At 34.3% G+C, this 18,342-nt stretch overlaps 1 protein-coding gene and 1 pseudogene across 1 annotated transcript; both read right to left on the reverse strand.

Annotated features, from left to right (window-relative positions):
• Positions 1–8,065: 8,065 nt before the first annotated feature.
• Positions 8,066–13,022, reverse strand: LOC142622244 (long chain base biosynthesis protein 2a-like). The gene is made up of 11 exons (XM_075795690.1): positions 12,692–13,022; positions 12,516–12,604; positions 12,255–12,400; positions 12,040–12,164; positions 11,848–11,941; positions 10,936–11,099; positions 10,655–10,816; positions 9,670–9,796; positions 9,391–9,557; positions 9,201–9,308; positions 8,066–8,512 (listed from the first exon to the last, which is right to left on the reverse strand). The coding sequence occupies exons 1-11, from the start codon at positions 12,881–12,883 to the stop codon at positions 8,417–8,419; spliced, it is 1,470 nt and encodes a 489-aa protein (XP_075651805.1). The 5' UTR covers positions 12,884–13,022; the 3' UTR covers positions 8,066–8,416.
• A 1,047-nt stretch (positions 13,023–14,069) lies between these two features.
• LOC142631562 (long chain base biosynthesis protein 2a-like) lies at positions 14,070–17,402 on the reverse strand (annotated as a pseudogene).
• Between the last annotated feature and the right edge of the window lie 940 nt (positions 17,403–18,342).

Consider the following 18,342-nt stretch of genomic DNA (forward strand, 5'->3'; position numbering starts at 1 on the left):
AATTCGTTGATGATTTGGTCTAGTTTGGTTCATTCAGTCCATTTCAGTTCATTTTGGTCACTTTAGTCCATTTAGTCTAGTCGGTCCACTTCAATTTGGAATGAGAAAAAGCAGGTTTAGGTTGAAAGTACCTATTTTAAATCAGGATTTATTAAAAGTATAGATGACAAAAAGTAATATTATTATTTTTAATTGTTTAATTTAATGATTTGTGGTATTATCTTTCTTTAAGTTCTTTTGTTCCACTCAGCTAATATTAATATTTTAGGTCTTGAGCAAATTTCACTATCTTAATGTTTTGATATGATATAATTTGAATTTGATGACTAGTTGATGATTTTTTTTAATAAAGGGATAAGAAATATGATAATTTGTAGTGAATGACTACAACCTCAACACACAAAAATTAACATGGTTACATATTTTGAAAACCTAATTTTTAAATTAAATGTTTTTTATATTCTTAAAACGCATGTCAAGTTTTGTGTAAACCAGACATTAATTACTATTTGATCCATAAACATATTTTTTATGCATAATCTTATATATATATATATAATAAAAAAAAACTTAAAAATTAAATAGTTGATTTATAACATAACTATTGATTTTTGATTTTTTAGAAATTTTGCAACAATGAAATATATAAAAAGAAAATATAATCAAATTGTGGATTTATCAAAATTTACATTCAGTCAAAAGATATTGAGTAGACTTGTAGTCATTAGCTGCAGACTTGTTTATAGCCAAAGTTTGTCCAAAAAATAATATAATAAATATTTTCCCTATGATACATAAATAAACGATGCATTCACTTTTGCAAGGTATAATCATACTGATAGGCCAATAATGTATTGACCCCTTTGGTAAATTAATCAATTAATTAACTAAGTTAATTAATTAAATTCAATTACATGCAATAAACGTGATGACACAAACAAATCACCAACTAAGTTAAATGCAGCGGAAAATAAATTTGACATATGTGATTTGTTTACGAATAGGAAAAACCACCGAGACAAAATCCCACTAGGTGAATTTTCTGAGAATCCACTATTATCAAAATAAGCAGTTACAAGTAAAGGAATCCCAGTACCTTATACTAACTTACTGTTGAACCCTTACCCCAATATACAATTGGATTTACAATGTAGTGACAATCTTTCCTTCCAATGCATGGCTCTCAGTACGTGACTTACTAATCGATGCGTGGATCCCAGTACACGGCTTACTCACCAACTTGACAAAGATGTTGGCTGTAAAGTTCTTCAGTTCATCCACACAACGAAGATCAAGAAGTTCATTGGTTACAAAACTCTACGACATACAAATACAGCAGCTTTTTCAAGAGATAGATGAACTAAGGCAAATTGTCTCCGGTTACAATTTGAGTGAATAATCACTTTGCATCAAGTTGCATCTAGTTGCATCATCCTAGACTGCCCTTAAAATAATCCTTATATATGTCTAAGGTTGTGAGAAAAGAAACTCTACACAAATAGCTTGGATATGCGTGAAAAACAAATTTGAAAATCTAATTTTCGTAATTCTCGATAGATAAGCTATCTGTCGAGCTGCTGTCGAGTTTCGGGCAAAAAGCTTCTTTTAAAACTCGATAAATACAATCTGTCGAGTTATTTGTCGAGTTATCTGTCAAGTTTTAAAATACAACACTTCTTTACTTATTTCTTGAATAGACTTGCATGACTTTAACTTTTGACTTGAACACAATATTGCTTGAAGACTTAAACCATCCTAGATTTACCCAAATACAAGTAAAGTGTGTTTTTTCAAAAAATTAGCCAATTCTAAATGACATATATTCATAACAAGTTTCATATATGTCATAACACATACCTTAACTATGATAAAAATAAATAAAAATAAAGCCAAGAGCCTTGTATTTTAATTGATTGGCATCTCCTGGTGATTTCAAAGGGGACATCCATGGTTTGTATTCCCCCTCCCTTGACTTTTTTTTTTTTTTTAAATCCTATGATAAAAAAATCTTAACCAAACTTGTTAATAACATTTTTTTTTCTCAAGAATTATATAGCTAGAGAACGAAAATAAATGATGCATTTATTCATGCATATAAGGTATCATTTTGATCAAGGACTTTTATGAGTTTACATTGTACTAACAACGTAAAAAAATGTGTACAATGTTGCACACATTGGTAAAATGACAACTTTGATTAAATTACAAATTACATTTTTAAAACATTTTAATTAATCTAACAAGTTAGGTTTTCAATAAATAAAATGGATGCGCTCACTTTCATTTAGTGTAATCTTAATTCATCACATTAATTTATTTAATAAAAATTGTATAAGTACAAAAAAAAAAAAAAATTGTGTGTTCACCTATATAAGGTGTTATTAACTTATTTTAACTAATTTAGCCAATTTCATTATATATATTTAAGTGGATCCTGGACTGAAATACTGGTTCCAATTGCATATGCAACAAAAAATCGTACTGAAACAGTTTTATGTTTATCTGAGAATAACTTATCTTTCTACTGAAATTTTGTTACTAAAAGTATGCTAAATTATATTTTGTATTTTGGAAAAAAAAAAAACGGTTTAAAAAAGCCATAAATAAAAGCTAAAAACTAAACTTGTAAGCTCAAGCCAAACACACTTAAGGGTGAGTTTGACATCAATTTTAAGCTTTAGCTTTTAGCTTTTAACTTTTATGTATAACTTTTTAAAACGTCATTTATTTCCCTCTTTTTCTCTCTTTTTTAAATTTTTTCAAGAAACATATATACTTTAGCACACTTTTATCAAAAAGCTTGTGGTGGGTCTTTTTTTTTGGACTGGATTGGGCTAGACTGCTTCCTGCCACGTTGTGGTCTAATTGTTTAGAGTAGGAAAGTCGGGGCTGGCTTGATTGAAGCTTACCTCAAGCCAGCTTGTGCTCAAACTAGGGCCCCTCTGCTAAGATCTTGGTCACGTGTTCACGGTAGAAGATCTCACATAAGTGTTATAGCAGGAGGCACATAATATAACAGGATAAGAGAAATATGTTTGCTGCCAACAAAAGATAATATTTAAACCACTGTAATGTGAGTATGACAGAAATAAGTTAGCGACAGTAAAAAAAAAAGAGTAATACTAATGCTTAATCAACCACAATAAAATAGGGGAAAGGGGGATTAGTTTACTGTGCTTGGTTCCTTGGCAGATTTAGGTCCAAGAAGGGAACCGGACTCCAACATGGGCAATCTCACAGGGAAATCCTGCCATGAAAATTGCTTACTTTGGAAGAATGAGCCTAAATGACTTAATCTTAAGTCTTTTAACTTACCAGAGGGTAGGCTATTGAGAGGGAAAGAAGGGAGTAGCCTATTGGTGCATGTCTTATCACACTCTCACCTTTTTTATCCTCTCTATTTTTTCTTTGTTTTCTATTTTTTCTTTCTTACTCCTAAATTTCCTCTATTCTTCCTTGTTTTTCCATTATTTTCTGTCTTGCTATTTTTTCTCACTTGTTCTTCCTTACTGCTTGCCTCATCTTTTATTGTGCATAGCTAAGGCCCTTTTGTACTGCCTGTCATGATAAGTTTTACTGTTTTACCCCTCAACTACTTTTAGCCTGGTATGAGTGTCCTTCCTAGGCCACCCACTGGTCTGTTGGCTGCTCAGCCAGCACCACTACCCTGTGTTGGCCGCGCCACGTTCCAATTCCAAACAAAAGAGTTTTGTTTTATCTTTTTACTCTCCGTGGCATTCCCATCTGGATAAGGGTTGAATATTCTCTCTTACTAACTTTTATGGCATGCACCTAGTGATTCCAGCTTAGCTTTCCCTCTTTTGGGTGGTATGTCATCCCAGCAGGATATTTCCTCCCAAAAGAGCTTGAGCATGAATCCCAGAATATACTTTCCCCTTCTTTCCACCGCCAGATCATACCATCTCTTACCTTTTGATCTATGGCCCACTGCCTCTGTATTGGCTGGTGTGAGAGACCGCGACCCTAGCCCGCCAATTTTTTCTCAAACTGGGCCTAACCCGTGTGAACGGGTGGGATTGTGATGCTTAAAATGAACAAATTCACTGTAAAATGTACTCCCCCTAAATCGAGAGTTTTACATGGAGTCGCCACTTATTTAATTTAAATAGAAAAATAAGAAAACCTTTAATAAAAATGCTTATATTGTATTAATATTTATGACAATTTACATTAATTGTGTAACAAAAAAATTACAATGATTTTTGTCCTAGATACAATCTAAGAAAAATAAATTACATTGCTTTATTTCCTAGTTACATTCTAAGAAATGTAAAATTGCATATACAAAATCATGATCTAGAACCCTTGATCTTGGTTCGGAGGCTAATTTACAAGATGAGAATGGATTAAGCACCCATCTCACTCGGTAAAACCGGTCTCCTAGGTTAAGGTGGCCAACATCATGTAATGTCAAACAAATACAAACAATATGTCATACAAACATGTTATTTTGCAAGAATTCTAAGCAAATATGTGTTTTGAAGGTAATGACATGTTCATCCAAGAAATTAATATAAATAAAGAATTCCTAACCTAGACATGTTCATCTAAGCATGTGAAAAAAAGAAAAACAAAGTTGTCATGTTATTTGTCATCAACATAATTGCAAAGAGAGAAAAAATATATATTTAAACATATTTGATCATCCAAGCAATTATGAAAAGAAGTAAAGGAAAATCCCTTTAGACATGTTCATCTAGAGAAAATCAAAATACTTAAACATGTTTGTTCAAGCATTTAACAAAGTAAAACAACTATCTAGACATGTTCATCTAAGTATTCAAGAGAAAGTTGTATTTTAGCTTAAAAGTGTTCATCTAAACATTTCAAGAGAAAATTTGTGTATTAGCCCAGAAGTGTTCATCTAAGCATTTAAAAGGAATATCAATGAGATATAAAGGCATGTTCATCCAAGCATATCATGAAAGAAACAAACAATGACTTGTTAAACATTTATTCAAGCATGTGTAGAAAGTTAAGAACATAATTAACTACTTACCAACATAGAACATAAATTAAAAAGGAGAAGTGATACTTAAAGAGCTAGGGAGAAAGTAAGGAAGTACTCAACTACAACCAAAGTAAGAACAATGGTTGCACAACGGTTGAACAACAGCTTTTCTTTTCTACTTTCTCACTAGCTCCTCAGAGGGAATTCGGGGTCCAGAAAATGGAAGAGGTCTTCTCTATTTATAGGGGAAGGGATGACTTAACTTTAAAGCTAAGTTATTAGCTTTCTTCTGAAGCTAGTGGGGGAGATAAACCTGTTTGAATGAGTTGGAACGGATTTGGTGTTGATCCCCATTTGAATTTTGAAAGGAAGTTGAAGATGATGTTGAACTTGTGTTATCTTCTGCAACTGTTTTGTATTTTAGCTCAAACTTTCTGCTCAAAATTCCAATTGATTCAAAATTAGTGTTTTCTAAAAGGAAATTCAATTCTCTACAACTTTTCCGGAAATAGAGAGAACCAATTTTCAACATTTTCCAAGCTAAAAAAGCGATTTAAGTTGCCACTGAAAATAGTAACGTTTTTCGAGCGTTTTTCTGTTTTTTGAAAATTTTCAAAGAATGTATCTGTTTTCCTATCCAACTTGTTTTTCAAAAATTTTCTTCTGAAGCTAAAGGAAGGAATAAACCTATTAGATAAGCTTGATTAGATTGGGTGTTGATCCTCATTTGAAATTTTGAAAAAAAATTGAAGATAATACTAAATTTGTGTTATCTTCTGCACTTGTTTTGTATTTTGGCCATAACTTTCTGCACAAAACTCCAATTGATTCGGGATTGGTGTTTTTTTTAAATAAAATTTAATTTTCTACAACTTTTCCAAAAATAGAGAAAATCAAATTTCAATGTTTTCCAAGCCAAAAATGCGATTCAAGTTTCTGCCGAAGATAATAACGTTTTTTGAGCATTTTTCTTCTTCTTCTTCTTTTTTTTTTTTTTTAAATTTTTCATGGATCATATCTTTCTCTCTCCAAATTGTTTTTCAAAAGAACAGATAAGATGCCATAAAGGACAACATTTTTTATTTTTTAAATAAATAAATAAAATGACATCTAATCAAAATTTACACTTAATTAATTTTAAATTAATTCTCATTGGAACCAATCAAAATTAAGTGTTTAAGATAGAACGTGATTGGGCCCATCATGTAGGTGAACCATGATCATTGAAAATTGATTGTGTGATAACTTTTGATCAAGTGGTCTGATCAAAACTCATGACATACCATTATGATCGTTAGAGCATCAAGATTTGTTTTGTATCACAAATCTGAAGATCTACCGGTTGGTTAAATGCAAGTTGAAAAATAGGATGTCAACAGCTAGGTACAAGTGGGTGGTGTCTGAGTCTTGTGTGTGCTCCACTTTTATGTAAGTCCATGGCTTGTTTGCTATTTACGCATTTGCCATTGTCTGTGGGTTTGTCTGGTCTTTGCTGCACATTTTGCTGCTCATTTTTAACCATTTGTGGAATGGATCAGTCACTAGGTCTTTGTTCTTTATATCTCGTTTCTTCTCTGGGTTAGGTTTTGCTTGGGCATAGGCCCTTCCTCCTTCAATTCAGCCACTGTCTCCTTCTAGTTTGTGGGTCAACTAGTATTCCTGTCCCATCACTCCATTACTTCTGCCATGTTATCACTTGACTTGTGCTTGTTGGGCCTCCTTTGGGCCTTCCATGCACCTTTCCTTTATTTAGTTCACGTTGTCTAGCATTTATGTTGTATTAACTCCCATACTATCTTGGGCTTCCTTAGCCCATTTTATTCCTTTGGACATCCTCAACCCATTTCATTCCTTTGGGCATCTTCGGCCCATTCCATTCTTACATTTCCATAGGCTTTTGCTAAGTCTTTTGGGTTTTCTCGGCCCAATTGCGATATCTTTTATTTCCGAGGTTTGTTGGCCTTTGCACCAACCCCATTTGGGCTCCTCAGACCCATTTTCGCTTGCTTTCCACTGCTTATAATTCTTATGGGCTTACTACTTCCTTCTCTGGGCTCCCTTAAATCTGTTTGCTTTCTTTGTGGCCCCTTTTTATTTTTTTATTTTATATATATATATACTATTTTACAGGTCTAGACCATTATTCCTGTCATTTGGGCTTAAAGGTTTTTTTTGCTCCTTTTATATTGTTGGGTTTTTTCTTGTTATTAGGTCTTTTTGTCAAAATGAGCATCAACAAAGCTCTCAGCAAAAAATTAGATAAGCTATTCCAAAACGGACACTAAAAGGAGCCATATCAAACACAATTACTTCATTTTGTTTATTGCAATGGATGTGGGAGAATCATTCTCGAGACAAAGAAAAGATATATCATGACTTCATTCAGTAAATCTCCTCTAAAGAAAAGGTGTCTAATAAAGTCATGGCAGGCAATAAGATCAACACATTACAATTTTGAAAAATCAAGAGCTGTTATCCCATTTGGGGCTTCACAAAGAATTATTTTCACACAACCTAGATACTTTTTTTCGCCAGTTTGCATGAGAGCATATATAGTTTAAAGCTATCTAATCAGGCTGCATTCCATGATTCCATGAATTCGTGTTAGGAATGGTGAATCCTGCCATTAGATGGCATTAATCCACCATGCTGATATGACAACGATTAACCAGCTTGGTATGGAAAGCAGGAACCAGCCGAAAATCAAATCAGTGATAAGGGATTGGAAAGCTCACAGCATGACGAAGTCAACAATGTATGGGAAAAACAAAACTGAAAAAGAAAATTATGGCCAGAGAGAGGGAGAGAGAGAGAGAGTATTATTCCTGTGGAGCATTTAGCAAGTTTTAATCCCATGACTTTCCAACCAGGGGAAACAATCCCAGACTTCATCCTTCACCTAAACTTAAAGGGGAGAATGTATCCTTTAAGAGTTCGTTGCTATTGGCAAGAGTTTTCAATGCTTGGAGCAAAACAACTGTCAAAAAGTAGTAAGGTAAACCACATGGATGGGAAAATTTCCTACCGTCTATGTAAGTCCTGTATCAAGTGCTGTTAAAAGAATCAAATTAACCCCAAACCCCAATAAGGAAGTAGTATAAAATATATGCATGCTAATAGAATGACCAACAATAAAAATTCAATTTTCACAGAATCACAGCACAAACTTACAGCCGAAGGTTTACATATCATTGAAACACAAGTCACCAGACAAAGTAGAAAATTTAAACAAAAAGATAGCCCTGCCAGGAGGCCCAAGACATGAGGCACAATTTACTTTTGTACATATGAACAATTAGAGCAAGGAATAAACCCTATTACAGCAAACACAATAAATTTCACAGTACAACAATTATCAAGGAAAAAGATTTTTTCTCACACTCCAGCTTCACCAACCTTTCCTGTTGCTGCCTGTAGCTGACAATCTACGCAAAAAGATTTCTCTCATTCCAACTTCAGCATCTTCCCCTCTTCCTGCTGCTTCTTGGGCTCAGCAGGGAAGTATTTTATACCCACCAGATCACCAACCTGACTGATAACCTGGAAAAGAAAAAAAAAAAGTCTCAACAGGAGTTAACAACAAACGAATTACAAAAGCATCATAATTTCTCATAAACAACAGAAGTTGTCCGTTGAATTTGGAGAGTCTATTATAAAAAATGACGAGGTTCATATGTAATATAGCAGTTATCATCCTTCTTCTATCACTTTTACTCCCTGGGGTAAATACTAAATAGTAAAGACATGGAAGAATGTGCTGATGGTCTAATACTGTGGTCGACTGGGTAGAGAATTATGTTTAAATAATCTTTAGGATGTCCAAATGGTTGAGAGTTCATTGAACAAAATGACAAGGTACCTATGTAATATAACAATTATCATCCTTCTTCTATCACTTTTACTCCCTGGGGCAAGTAGTAAAGACATGGAAGAATGTGCTGATAGTCTAATACCGTGGTATACTGGGCATTGAAATATGTCTAAATAATCTTTAGGATGCCCAAATATTTAGCTTGAATATGCATCTAGGGTGCTACACATCCATGTAACTCTCTCTCTCTCTCTCTCTCTCTCTCACACACACACACACACACATTGAAAAGAATGCATTTGCAACTCTCATATATGAAAGTGACACACCTAGGAAATGAGGATCAATGACAAGAATACACACTGAAATAACCTCTAGTACAAAAACAAAAGAGGAAAAACTTATATTAAAATTTACTTCCAATGCTTGGATGAGGTCCTCCTTAGTATGAGAAGCAGATAGGCAAATACGAGCCCTTGCCAACAGTAGTGGGGTTGCTGGAAATGCCACTGTCACAACAGCAACCTGCAACAGCATCATTTAATATCAACATAGACAGTTAGAAAAATCCATAATCAGGGAGCATATCCAGGATGGATGGACTCACATTCTGCTTGAGGCACTCTCGTGAGAAGGCAGGGATTTTTGCTGGATTGTAAAGCATAATTGGCATTACTGGAGAATCATTATCACCAAGAACCTCAAAACCCATTTTCTGCAGTTCTGACCTGAAAAAATTACTATTCTCCCGTATCCTAGCAAGTTTTTGGGCACCTGCAAAGAAACAAAAGCTCATTAAGTTGTCATCCTATAAAGCAGGAGTAAGCTTTGGATACTGATGAAGTACATACACCAAAAGTTTTTTTAAAAAAATAAAAAATCAAACCTCTACTGGTCCCATCCTCTCCGAGAATAACCTTTATGGCAGATATTATTTGTTCTGCAGCTGGTGGTGATATTGAGGTTGCATAAAGATGAGCAGGGCAAGTGTATTTCAAGTATTGAATAAGGTCCTGAAATAAATGCAAGTTTCAGTGACATTAAATGCAACTCAGACTTCAAAATTAGTTCTGCTCAACTACATATCGACACTTCCAAAAGAAAACAATTTATATAGAAAAATTAATATATATACGCCAAAGATTTAATCCTATTTAAAATGTAACTGCTGCTTATTCCTTGAAGACTACTCTACAAATGAAGAAAAGCTAAACCAAATGATAAACATAATAACAGCAGCATGACAATGATGTTTTGTAACAGTAACACATACAGTGGCTTTTCTGCTTTATCATTACTAAATCCTCCCCAATGCTGGATCTAATAGAGTACTTAGAAAGCAAACTTAGAATTCATGTGGGGTTTATCACTGTTCAAAAACATTGATCTCAAAAGCTCCATCAATGTGCAATTTGGCTAACCCAAGAAAACCGACATAAGTCCACAAGGCCACACTACTTAACAACAACTAAATTTGACGATGCTCATTAAATCTTGTCAACCATATATATGTCAACATAGCAGGGGTTCCTATGCATCAACTTTGTGCTCCATAGTTAGCCTTGGACTATAAACAAGAAATATAAGTAGAACACAATTTATATTCATGATATGATTACAGATTATACTGCAATGTAGATGGCGCAGAATATCAAGATCATATTAAATTTTAGTGGAAGTCCTATAGTATGAATAACAAGTTTCTCAAGTTGCCAACTGAACTTGATTTCTATCAAAGCAGGAGATAAAAAAAAAAATTAACAAACTGCAAAGGACGACATATATTGTGCCTCATATATATATACTGGCCATATCATCATCCACACTGTTAACCATGTAAATTATACTCAAAAAAATGGTGCAAAAGCAACCTTGGATCCTGCAATGTAGCCGCCGCATGATCCAAATGACTTGGTAAAAGTCCCCATCATTATATCTACATCAACAGGATCCACACCCAAGAGCTCACAAACACCTCTTCCTGTTTTCCCTACCGCACCAATACTGTGGGCCTCATCCAAATATGTATATGCCTATGATGAAGTATGAAGACCATAAGAATAACAAGAAAAGTGAAAAAGCTTAACCTCACTACAGCTGCTTAAAAATTATGAGTTGATTAACATCCATTAAAGCTACCATGTAGCACAACCTTATATTTTTTACAGATTGCAATAATCTCAGGAAGTTTGCAGAGCTCCCCTTCCATGCTGTAGATCCCCTCAACAATAACGATTATCTTTTTCCAGGGTCTATGAGTCCGTGGTTGTCCCTCAGCTATTTGCTCTCTCAAAACTTCCTCCAAGTGAGAGGGTGCTGTAACCAAGTTGGTGAGGCGAAACATGAGTTAAAATGCTCAAACCTATATTCTTGAGAATATAATTTGCATCCAAAGGAAGCATTATAATAAGCATACATGTATAATACACTATCCTAGTCAGCAGTAGCTAAGTAGTGTGCCCACATTACGGAGGTGGATTAGGACAAAGGTACATTACTGGCATCAAGAGTCAGTTACAGACTTTTCAAAGTGATCCTCTTGCAATTAACTATAAGTTATCTATCTTTACTCCTTTTCTAGTGTCAATAAAGCTGACATGTCACCATCTGAAATCCTACATATGTTTCAGATTTTCTACATTCATATTTCCTTAATTTTCTACATATGTTTCAGAGGAAATTAAAATTTATCCACTGGCAGTTTGGCCCTGTCACAATTTAATCCAAACTTTTACATTTGACCCCTAAGATTTGGATGAAAATGAAATCATTATGGTTCCCTCCAAAGACCTGCTAATGATTTCATTTTAATCCAAATTTTAGGAGGTCAAAATGAAGCAAGTGAAAAGCATATGGTACTGAATTGTGATAGGACCCAATCACAAGGGATAAGTTGTAATTGAAAGTTTTTCCGCAAAATACAAAATCTGTTAATGTGGACAGAACCTTAAAGATTTCATTTTACTCCAAACCTTTAGGGGGGTCAAATGTAGCAACTGAAAGTTTGATAAAGACCAAACCACAACAGATAAATTGTAATTTTCCCTAGATTATAAATGCTTACTATTGTGCTGGAAAACACGAACTGTAGCTCCAGATCCTCGTGCACCATTGACAATGGAGTTATGATTCAAAGAATCACTAATGATCAAACCTCCCTGTAAATAAAACAATGTAACTAGCTCAAGATCACATACAAGAAAAAACACAAAAATCAATCTCTATAAAGTGCTTTTAATCAATTAACTGCACATACCTTTCCCATCAGGACCGGAAGGATAGCGGAGTTTGTTACATACCCCATGCCGAAAACTATTGCAGCTGGTTTTCCAACGAAGTTTGCAACATACTTTTCCAATTCTTCATGCAATAAAGTAGTGCCTGATAGGAAAAACCACATTAAATGACAACTCTAGTAGACAAAGTACCTAATTTTTAAACAATTCTTTACATAACAAAAAAAAAACCCACCCGCGTCTACGCGGCTACTACAAGTGCTTGGCGAATACTTCTTCATCGACTCAATTACCCGCGGCGTGCAGTATTCATCTGACGCCGCGAAGCCAAGGTAGTTGTATGATCCTAAGTTAAGGCATCTACTTATCTTTGAGGTTCGTCTGCATTCAGTTTATACACAATTTTCAACACAACATCCTTAAAATTAAAACAAAGGCAGGCAGGCTATAGATTGAGCATTTAATACCAAAAAAAAAAACATAACATGAATCTTACATTAGAGTCTTGTTGTTGTCGTTGGAGTAACGTTCGACCACATCAAACCAAGCATCAGGAGCACTTGATATCGGTCGACCAAAACAGTCCTGGTGAAATTTTCAAAGAAACACATAGTTTATAGTTGTAATAATATGACAGCTCTATTCCCAGCTTTAACGACCGTCGTGTAATACCTGAATTCGAAGATATAACCTGCGAATATAGAAATCCTCGAGGCCTAAGCAAATTGGAGCATAGCCTTGAAGGTTGTTAGAGCTATACCAGTCGGCGATTTTGCGGAAGATATCTCTGATTTGGCCGAAAGCGAACAGCAATACGTAGCTGAAGAATGTGGTTAATGCTGTCAAATACGGAACCGCTATCATTTTTTTTTTTTTTTTTCAGGTTTTGGGAGCTTTGGGCTTGCAGATTCAGGAGAGAGAGAGAGAGAGAGACCAATCTTTGTGTTTCTTTGAGTTTTTGGGTGCCTCTCAATTTTGGGAACCAGTGGCCCGGCTCGGCCTCGGGCGGAATTTACCGGACCTGGCTTTATTGATAATTTTAATTTAGCAAACGACGAGATTATGAATCCATTTAACAGTTGACTTTCGCGTATTTGTTAAGAGGTCGATTTTAAAAAGTTTTGATATAATTTTTATTAAAAAAAAATTATAAAGTTAGAATGCATTACTCATATTTTATGTTTTAACAAAATTCATTTCAACCCTATGACATTCAAGTTTATTTAATTAGGCTTTTTCATTAACTTTTATTATATGTTGGGTTTAAGTTTTGAATTTTTAAAATTTTTCTTTTTTTTTTAAATTAAAGATTGAAAAGTATTTTCTAGTTTTTTTTTTCAAAAAACTTTAACAAAAATTGATAGCAATTCTTTAATTGAATAAATATAAAACTTTAGAGGACTGAGATAAACGAAAGTAAAGTTAAAAGATTAAAATAAACAAAAGTAAAGTTAAAGAACTGAAATGAATTTTGAAGAAAATTAGAGAGTAAATTTTACATTTTAGCCAAAGTATAAAAAATAGCTATAAATATATATATATATTTTTTTTTATCTTTTCTTATAATTTCTTAAAAAAATTTTCTAAATCAATATTCTTAAGGCATTAGTTAACTTTTTTTCTATATTTATGAGAAAAGTTAATAAATGTCTAAAGACTTTGCAACTTTTTTATATTTTTTATGAAAGTGGTATCAAATTTTAAAAAAAAAAATTTGATTAACAAATGTCCCAACTCCAAAGGCACCACCTTGTATATATTATACTTCTATGCAAGAAAAATTGCTTTCCCTTTCTTTTGATCTAAAATTCTATGGTTTACAGACTTTTTGGTTTTTGCTGAATGCGGTGCGGTTTGGGCGGGTAGGGTGGGAACAGAACAAGGCTGGACCATTTGAACAAGAGGTAGGGCCAGATTGCTGAATAACTTTTATTTGTCATGTTTAGCCATTTCTATTATTGATAGAAGTTCCCATAAAACCAAATCCATTCACAGCTGCATCAATCATTGAAAGACAAGACAGAAGTGGATAACTTAAGGAACATGAATAGCAATAAATAAGATTTGTGTCACCTTCATCTTTTTTTTTTAATTGATCACTTCAAGTTTATAAGATTTTTATAGGAATATATGTAGTATCTAATTTAAACAAACAGATTCAGTCCTAGCAGAATATGAGTCTCAATTTACTCTTGTACAAGTGAACAACGAGGATCTCTTAGAGTTAGATCCATTTAGAGCAAGGTATAACCCATATTACAGCAAATACAACCAATTACACAGAAGGGCAGGTGATTCCACAGAAGTAAGCTTAAAGGAAAATACCAAGCAAGGCAAAAGATTGTATTTTACACTCCAGCTTCACCAACCTTAACCCTTGCTGGTTGCTTATTGTTTATAACTGACAATTGAGGCAAAAGGCTTTCCCTCATTCCAACTTCAGCATCTTTTCCTCTTGTTGCTGCTTCTTTGGTTCAGCACCAAAGTATTTTATACCCACCAGATCACCAACCTGACTAATTACCTGGAAAAGAAAACAATTTTAAAATCAAGAATGTACTAATAGGTTAATAACATATATAGTCGTTCCTGCACCACCTTTACTTGCTTGGATATATACAAGAAGAATGTACTAATAGCCTAAGCCTATACTGGAAAAGAATGCATTTAAAACTATACACACGTAGGAAATAAGAATCAATGAGGATAAGTACTGAAATGACCAAAATAACAGCCAGAAATGAGGAAAAGGCTATACTATAATTTACCTCCAAGGCTATGATCAGCTCTTCCTTAGTATGAGAAGCAGATAAGCATATACGAGCTCTTCCCAACAGCAGCGGGGTTGCTGGAAATGCCACTATCACAACAGCCACCTGCAACATCATCATTTAACAAATACAGTTAAAATATATATATTTATAATCAGGGAACATATCCGGATGGATGGACTCACATTCTGCTTAAGGCACTCTCGTGAGAAAGCTACGATTTTTTCTGGATTGTAAAGCATAATTGGCATTACTGGAGAATCATTATCACCAAGAACCTCGAAACCCATTTTCTGCAGTTCCGACCTGAAAAAGTTGCTATTCTCCCGTACTCGAGCAAGTTTTTGGGCACCTACAAGGAAACAAAAGATCATTAAATTGTAGTCATATAAATAATGAAGTCCAGGCAGTAGAAGTTAAAATGAAATATACCAAAGAAAAAAAGTTCAAACCTCTACTGTTCCCATCCTCTCCAAGAATAACCTTTATGGCAGAGATTATTTGTTCTGCGGCTGGTGGTGACATTGAGGTTGCATACAGATGAGCATGCAAGTGTATTTCACGTATTGAATAAGCTCCTGAAGAAAAATTCGAGTTTCAACTACACTAAATGCAACTCAGACTTCGAATTTTTTTTACTCAACTATATATTGACAATTCTAAGAGAAAATAATTTTATATTAGAGTTGACATTTGAACACCAATGTTTTCAATTTTATTGAAAACATAACAGACTTTTGCTTACTCCTTGAGGCCTGTTCTAAATGTAACATCCAAAACATGACAATCGTATATTTAACAGATACAGTGGCTTTCCTATCACTACTACATTTTTCTCAATATTGGATCCAGTAAAGTACTTAAAGGGCAATCTCATAATTCATGTAGAGTTTATGACTGATAAAAAAATACATGATCTCAAGTTTGAATTTCCTTCAATGTGTAATTTGGCTAACCCAAGAAAGCCATTAAAAATACACAAGGTCTACACCACTCAACCTCAACTAAGTTTGATGGTGCTCTCTGAATCTGTTGTCAGTCGTACAGATGTAATAACATAACAGGGGTTCCTATACATCAACTTTGTGCTCTATACTTACTGTTGGACAATAAACAAGAAATATAAGTAAAATACAATTTATATGAAGGATGGTATAAATGAATGTCAAGTCTCTCAAGTCATCAACTGACCTTGATTTATATCAATTCAGGAAGCAAAAGATTGCAATAACTGCAAATGATGGTATATATTGTGCTTTCTATGTATTTTGGCCAGATTGTGATCCACACTGTTCACCAGATGTAAAGTATACTTAAAATGGTGCAAAAGTAACCTTGGATCCTGCAATGTAGCTGCTGCATGATCCAAAGGACTTGGTAAAAGTTCCCATCATTATATCTACATCAGCAGGATCCACACCTAAGAGCTCACAAACACCTCTTCCCGCTTGAACAACCTTATATTTTTTGCAGATTGCAACAATCTCAGGAAGTTTGCTGAGCTCCCCTTCCATGCTGTAGATCCCCTCAACAATAACATTTATCTTCTTCCAGGGTCTATGAGTCCGTGGTTGTCCCTCAGCAATTTGCTCTCTCAAAACTTCCTCCAAGTGAGAGGGTGCTTTACACAAGTTGGAGAAGGAGAAACATAAGCAATATACTCAAAAGTACATTCTTGGAAGTATAATTTGCATCCAAAAGAAGCATCATACTGATGATTTATACAATTATAATAATGAAGGATTAGCAAGAGTTTTGCTAACCTGTTGTCGTGCCATGTCAATAACCTTTCTTGACTCTTCTTCTCCCAATAATCCCTCACCTTACCATTACACTTCCTCCAATCCTTCTTCTCCCTTTGTTAACTCTTTTTCTCTATCTTCATTTCTATAAATTTATTATTACTCTCTCTACAACTTTCTTCCATTGATTTCATGTTCTATGAACAACAAAGATGATTACTATTTTTCTCTCTCTGATTTTCTTCTTTTTGCAGTGGATTTCTACTTCTTTCTTGCGGGTCTACTTTTAGTTGATATGTTTTGGTGTTTTGATTCCCCATCACAAGTCCTCTCTCTCACTTACGATTTTGGTATAAATTTATTTTGGCTTAACATTTTTAGTTTTTTTGGAAGTAAATTATGTTTTTATATCATTACACTCTTGGCTATGTATATGGATGAAACTACCAACTGTTATAAGTAATTGTCTATGACAAAGACCATCTCTTATTTTCAAAATGCACATTATTAAACAGACAGATGCTATATATACTTACTGTTCTGCTGGAAAACATGAATTTTTGCTCCAGATCCTCGTGCACCATTGACAATGGAATTTTGGTTCAAAGAATCACTGATGATCAAACCTCTTTACAAATGAACATTGTCAACAGCTCAAAACCACATGCAAGAAAAATTAAAAACACTCTTCTACAAGGTGTTTAAATTATTTTAACTGCACATACGTACCTTCCCAATCAAGACTGGGAGGATAGCAGAGATTGTTACATACCCCATGCCAAAAACTATTGCATCTTGTTTCCCAAGAAAATTTGCAACCTGCTTCTCCAATTCTTTATGTAATACAGTAGTGCCTGATGGCAAAACCATAATAGTGAAACTTCTCATTGACAAGTACCCAAGAAGGAAAGACTAAAAAATCAAAAAATAAAAATAAAAATCTTGCGACACAATAACCCACCTCCATCTACCCTGCTACTACAGGTGCTTGGTGAATATTTGTTCAATGAATCAATTACCCGGTGTGTGCAGTATTCATCTGATGCAGCAAAGCCAAGGTAGTTGTATGACCCCAAATTAAGGCATCTACGTATCCTTGTGGTTCGTCTGCATCAGGAGAACTAGACTACATCAATACTCTATACTCCTTTTTGGTTTGCAAGGAGTGGAGGAGGGGAATTTGAACCAAGTTATCCTTAATAGAAGAATCGGGTTATGTTACTGAGCTACAAAACTCATGGCCAAAATTCTTTACTCCTGATATAAGAAGGCTTGGATCACTTAATACAAAAGGGGAGTCTTACTTTAGGGTCTTGTTATTGTCATTGGAGTAGCGTTCAACCACATCAAACTAAGTATCAGGAGCACTTGCTTTTGGACGCTCGAAACAGTCCTGTCAAAAGAAACACATAAATCACACCAACATATAAAATAAACCCAGTCATGTTCACAAGTCAAATATCGTTGTGAATATGAAACTTTACACCAATGACAGTACACAGAAATCAGACATTTGGTACTAAATTCAAATGACACTTCCTCCTCTTCTCCCCTCCCCCCACAGTGATGGTACGATTGTGTGTTCAAAACCCATTGGTCTGGATTTGCATAGAAAAAGAAAGATAAAAATAAAACAAAATAAAACAACTGTTACCAAAGCTCCATTCCCCAGAGTCCTTTGGCTAAATATTGCTAAAATTTGAGTTTATTTGCTGTAAGTATACTGTGCATAGTTTTTTAGCTAAATGAAGAGAGATGTATAATTCGGTACTGACATTGTTGAAATACAAGAAAAAGGAAGAAAGAGAAA

The sequence above is a fragment of the Castanea sativa genome, chromosome 1, assembly GCF_040712315.1.
Source record: "Castanea sativa cultivar Marrone di Chiusa Pesio chromosome 1, ASM4071231v1".
Taxonomy (NCBI): Eukaryota; Viridiplantae; Streptophyta; class Magnoliopsida; order Fagales; family Fagaceae; genus Castanea; species Castanea sativa.

Excerpts from the sequence above, each read along its gene's own strand:
- LOC142622244 (XM_075795690.1), bottom strand. The coding sequence starts at position 12,883 with ATGATAGCGGTTCCGTATTTGACAGCATTAACCACATTCTTCAGCTAC. Across the intron at positions 12,401-12,515 it reads GACAACAACAAGACTCTAAT|ACGAACCTCAAAGATAAGTA; the intron begins GTAAGATTCATG and ends AACTGAATGCAG. Across the intron at positions 9,797-10,654 it reads GCTACATTGCAGGATCCAAG|GACCTTATTCAATACTTGAA; the intron begins GTTGCTTTTGCA and ends CATTTATTTCAG.